The 6,052-nt window shown below is 36.1% G+C and overlaps 2 protein-coding genes across 2 annotated transcripts in view; one reads left to right on the top strand and one right to left on the bottom strand.

Annotated features, from left to right (window-relative positions):
* The window catches only part of LOC108686056 (Krueppel-like factor 6), a 408,542-nt gene that overhangs the window by 391,314 nt on the left and 11,176 nt on the right, over window positions 1–6,052 (bottom strand). The window lies entirely within an intron of this gene.
* On the top strand, window positions 4,055–5,947 carry LOC108685971 (heat shock 70 kDa protein-like). The gene is given in 3 exon segments (XM_018190987.1): window positions 4,055–4,090; window positions 5,625–5,648; window positions 5,651–5,947. Coding segments are annotated over 3 exon segments (357 nt in total).

The following is a 6,052-nucleotide window of genomic DNA, read 5'->3' as shown; positions in this document are numbered from 1 at the left end:
GTGTGTATATATATATATATATATATATATATATATATATATATATATGTAAGAACGTACTTTATACATAGTTTTATGTATATAATAAGTGTATATGTAATCATTTATATACAATTGTGTGATGACAATATGTATGACAAATTTTTTACTGAGTCAATATATATTTTGAGAGTCATTTGAAGCATAGTCTAAGATACAGGATGTTCCAAAATTGTAAGGTAGTACCGGATTCATACGCGTTGATTTCATTAGACATAACGTCTCTATTTACGAACATTCCTTTGGCTATTGAGGACAACAGATGGATGGACATAGAAAAGAACGCAAACGTCAAACGTCCTAAAAGAAGAATTTTCAATGGCAATCAAACTTATCATATCATCCACTTATTTTAACAAAAGTACATATAAACAGACGTACGGAATGCCCATGGGAGCTTGCATCTTTGTTTCCCAACATTATCTAACAATATCATGCAAGATTCGGAAGAAAAATCTTTACATACTTTTTTGAGGAGTAATGTAGGCATATCTTATTTCTGCGATAATAATTCCATCGTAAAGCAGTAATTAGAGGCGTTGTAATGTCCAAGATCTTTGCGAATCGTGAAGAATAGAAGAAAAGAGAAGAAAACGTAGGTACGTAATGGAAAAAGAGCGATATACGTAAATTCATTTTCACATATACGCTCACATTCGATCGTATTTCAAAACATATGAGCCATCTCATTGAAAGCCAGGATTTCATGAATATCATATTAGGTGTGCTGTCCTATACGTCGTTTTAAAGGCCAACACTTGATTCAAAAGCGCGATATAGCAAGGCATTACGTCAACTTGGCTTATTTCGGGAGCCGAAGTTACATTTCCTACGGCGCTGAAAGTGAGAGAGATCCAACGGATGTAACAGTTTCGGTTTTGTGTCGGGAAAATCATGCCATATCCGCTTTATCTTGCCACGGCTTTCAGTCGATTTTCTTTACGTAGACCAGGCGGGGCGGTAACGATCGCGGCTATCGAACAACGCGCCGCACCGTCGCGCCTAAAACCCGTTATAAAAGCCGTGGACCGATTTCATTTTATCGCAACGTTGTCATCGGCGAATTACCACGTAAACCGCCTGGACAGTGTACGAGTGGATATTACGTTGGATCTGCAATAACTGTAAGCGTTTCAGGATTTATATTCGGTCGCGAACCACCATATTGAACATAGTGTATGTGCGCGATTTGCTAAGCCCTTCACTGCAAGCAACGTTGGATTAACTCGTTTTTGAAAGTGTCGAGAACTTGTTCTTTTCATTTTTATTAGAATTTAATTCATGAGATATTTTTATTTCGTGATGTAGTGATTAATTTTCATTATTATTTCGGATATTTTTATCAATGCTTAACTTCTTTTGCTCAATTAATTAATTATACATAAATTAAGTAAGAGAGCTATAAATTATTTTTTTAAATGAATCTTTTATATAGAAAACCTTTACAGATTTCTATTGTTACATTATTGTTTTATAATAATTATTATTGTTGTATAATAAAACAAGTACGATGTTAGGTCGATTAAGTGTATACCTCTCTCTAGATTTATATTACAACCAGTCATTGTAAAACGTCCGAGCTATTTGAACGGAATCAATACGCTGAATAGTCTCTAATCACTATATGTTACGCGCGTTGTATCGGAAATCGTTAGATGATTGCTAGCTCGCGTCGAAGACTTATAGTTACGATCGCGCCCAGAAACGAGCATCGTGGACTACAAAATTGGTAACCAGACTTATATTCCGGAGATCGATCGTTGACTCGCAGCCAGGAATCGGAGGAAGAAACAAGATTTGAGACGGTTTTGAATGGTTTATCAGAGCATTTCATTTTTCTCTATATTTCTACTCTTTCTCGTCTATTGTTTTCTCTCTGTCTTTTTTCCATTCCTCCACACTCCACTCTCGCGTCCTCTCACTAAAGCACGCCTCCTCCGTCATCATTTCTTTCGTCGTTTTTGTCCACCTCTTCCGAAACAATAAATTTTCTAAACTTAAATTTGATCTGTGTGCGACTACGACCATACTACGATTATCAACCAACTTCTGCTTTTATAGTGCGTATATGCGTACATACGCACGAGCGTGGAAATGCGGTTTGTACCGGCTTCATGCACCCTTGTTTACCGGTCTGACGACATATTTACGAGGGCTCGGACCCTTCGATTCAATCTCGATATTCGGTTCAACTCTCTTCGTCACTCTCGACATATACCTCGCATGTCTATCTCACGACGCCTCCGTAAGGCCAAACTTGTCAGACACTTTCATTGCTTCCTCTTCTTATGTTCCTTCGTTCGTCTTCTTTCTCTCTTGTTATTTCCTTATCTCTCGTGTCGTTTCACCCGCGTCGTTTCACCCGCGTCCCGTACGGTGACGTCGCGTCAGAGTAAGCGAATTATTAAGAGCGCACGATATTCCGTGAAGCCATTCATTGTTTTCCACGTAGCTGGATTTATCGTTCTGGCGGGCGTCTCGTTTAAATCCCCTACGTGCCGGCAGCGGACCAGTTTAGGGCGGATCTCTAGGCGTACGCGTTCGTGTACCCGTATTCTGAACGTAAGCACGATACACGTTCCCGAATTAACTCGGTTAAGCGGTAATCGATCGGCTATGCGCTCCAGCTTGATGATCAAGGTAAGAAGGTTGAAGTAACGAAGACGTAAAGTTACGTCGTTCATTCTATCTTGATATAAAATTGATATATTGATTATCATTTATATTCTACTAGATTTAACGCTTTACAAAAAGAATATTATCTTTACTAAGAGCTTTATTCTTGTAGACTGCTTTTCGGTTATCAGGTTTATTACTTTATTATATATATATATATATATAACTTAAAATTTTGATATTAGACTCTCTCTCTCTCTCTCTCTCTCTCTCTCTCTCTCTCTCTCTCTGTCACTCTCTCTGATTTTATAAAAATATCTTTTAAAGTTGCAAAGTAATAATTTGATTGTGTTACAAAAAGTCTACGCAGATTTCAAATACAGTATTTATAGTAATCTGTTTAATCTATTTGATCTGTGCAAAATTGCATAAAATTTGTTATCTGCATATTGTATTTATGACAAAAATTAATTTTAGCATTCTTGAATTCTATTTTGTATTTATTTGAATAAAAGGAAAGATTATAATCAATGACAAGGAAAAAAAGAGAAAGATGTTAAAAAAAAGGGACCATAACCTCATCATCATCGTCACCAAGAGAGTAGAAAAAAGTTAAGCCGTAACAAAATTTTATTATAACGTTATAAAAAGGGTAGGCTGTATGATCGTCGCCCTTCGTTCGTCATTCAGTTCACGACGCTGGTCACGAATCGTTCGACCCTCTTCAGATTATACGATAGTGAGGGAGTCAACGTGTCACGTGTCGAATTTACGTATGATTCACATCAAATTTTCTGGTCGCTTTCAAAATTGTCATGCGAGACAGGATTTTAAGATGTGTAGATTGTTAAAATTACATTTATCTTGCACTCGTGTTTTCCTATCGCGCCTCACTTTCTGCCACAAAGCATCGTGTAATTGGTCGCCGGTATTGCAATCAACATTTTAATCAACCCTCTGTGTTTGTCATATTAATTGTTAATCGAATATGTGATAATTAAAATATTGTTAGCAATCAACGTTGTGGAACGCAATAACATGGGCAGACCGACAAGATTAATATTGATATCGAACGTTCGATACCTTGAGCGAAAATGTTAAACTAGATGCATAAAGATATTGTTTTGTTAAATAAGATTCTTTCGTCTTAATAAATAAAATAAGAAAGTAAGGATTTTCATAGTGCGTAGATGGAATTTATCTTACTAATAAGTGTTAATATTGGCGGATACAATCGGCCCTCAATTCCTACATAATTCATTGCTTAATTATGATGCTCGGTACGGCGAAGGCCCGAAATTGACAGGACAATAGACAACGCCGGGGACGTTACGAAACAACGGAACCGCGATTCAACGATCAAGTCCACGTTGCTGCTTTCCAAAATTTCAGGTCCGCAATGACAGTACCGGCGGCCAGCATCGATTTCGTCACGGTATACCGCATCAAGATACACCGTTATTATTCCCAAAGTGAAAATTATCGTTAACAATCAAGGAAATTTATCACAAACTACGTTATTTACGAAGACTAAACAATTGATCGGCAAGATAGTAAAGAATCCCAATATAAGTTTTGAATTCCAATACGTTTTGATGAGCTTTCTTGCATAAATTTGCATCGACTAAATTTGTCTCCAATTTAAGTCTTTTACACGAGTCGTACAAGTATACTATCTCAATAAAATTTGAATCCCATTATTGACATAGCAATCATGAATAAAATTTGAACAGTAACGTTGAGATCAAGCGATTTGACAAGATCACTAGTTTATTCAATGTATCCATTGTTTTTGCTCCTGTTTCTGCTTGCAGCTACAGTATTTCACCATTGTTAGAACAAGGGAAGAAAGGAATCACCGGAAGTACCGGTGAAGTCGATAATGCGCTCGTTTCGGCGCCGCCGAAATCGACTCGCTGCTTCGAAATCTACTATCGCTCGTATACGGACTTGGGATACGACTAGTCCGCCGTAACGGACCGTGTTTATGATGCTGATAATAGCCGCAACCGCTTCCTTTTGAAGTGGTTGTCTTGTTGGACTCACGTCCGCCAATTAGGGCTACATCTCGATACAATTTAGTCGACCAACGTGATAATAAAGATAAATTAGATAAAATCATATTTAATTCTGAAAGGGAGCATAGAGAAAGAGAATAAAAGAAAGACGAGATTTTAATTTCAATTTCTACTTGAAATTTACAATTTTAATTCTTATTTTATAAATAGCAAATAAATTAGTCTTCCTCCATTTAATAAAATATTTTTAAGAATAATTTGGCATAGTAATTCTATATATACATACTGAAAAAAGTCTAATATAAATAACTAAAACTATACTGAGAAAAAATATAGTTAATTTTAATAAATATTTAATTCAATACTGCCAACTAAACATTTACTTACAGTAAGTAAATATTTGTTCAGTAAAAAAAATGATTGTTAAATCAAATTAATATTTCTTGTCAAATAAATATATCTCTAGCAAATATATCTTTATATTTAATAAATATTTAGTTGGCAGTATTCAACTAAATATTTATTAAAATTTACTATATTTTTTTCAGTGTAAATATATTTTGTTGAGCGATGAATATATGATGAAAAATTTAAATATATGCAAGAAGAACTTAAAAAATAAACAGTTTTACAAATTAAAAGACTAAATGATAAATGATTTGAAGACTCATCACGTCGATTTCATCTGACATAAAATATTAGTTCTTCCAGTCATCAATGACAGTGAGCAAAAATCTGACTGCAATATAAAGTGACGTATATAAATAGCGAGGAAAATCCCGTTCTGATATACGCGCTTAATGAAAGAGGAAAAAAAATACTTGTGCCGCGTAAAGAACTAGATCGATCGTACTGACTAAGCATGTTCCTTCCTTCATAAGTTTTATCCTGGTGAATGTTTTTCATCTTCGTACTGCTTCATTAATTACTCGTTGCGTATTATTACACAAGAGGGAAGCGAAATCTTTCTTCCCCACGAAGAGATCTCCTCGATGATTTTGATCAGGATGAAGGAAGCTTACTTGGGCACGACTATCACGAACGTTGTGATCACGGTACCGGTGTACTTCAACGACTCTCAACGTCAAGCTACGAAGGACACGGGCACTATCGCCGCTTTGAACGTCCTGAGTATCATTAACGAACCGACCGCAGCCGCCATCGCTTACAGACCCGACAAAAAGGATAGTGGTGAAAGGAACATTCTGATCTTCAATCTCGGCGGTGGTGCTTTCGACGTATCGATACTGACTATTGATGATTTACACATTTAAAGTAAATAACCTGCGTGCGCTTAGTTTGGACACATCGATAAAAGAATATTCCGCACTGCAGACATATATCCAAAAATGGCGATCAAATTGTTGTCTAAAATATTT

This window comes from Atta colombica, unplaced genomic scaffold (assembly GCF_001594045.1).
Source record: "Atta colombica isolate Treedump-2 unplaced genomic scaffold, Acol1.0 scaffold163, whole genome shotgun sequence".
NCBI lineage: Eukaryota > Metazoa > Arthropoda > Insecta > Hymenoptera > Formicidae > Atta > Atta colombica.
The sequence above is the reverse complement of the archived record's forward strand: the minus strand, read 5'-3'. Positions and strand labels throughout refer to the sequence as shown.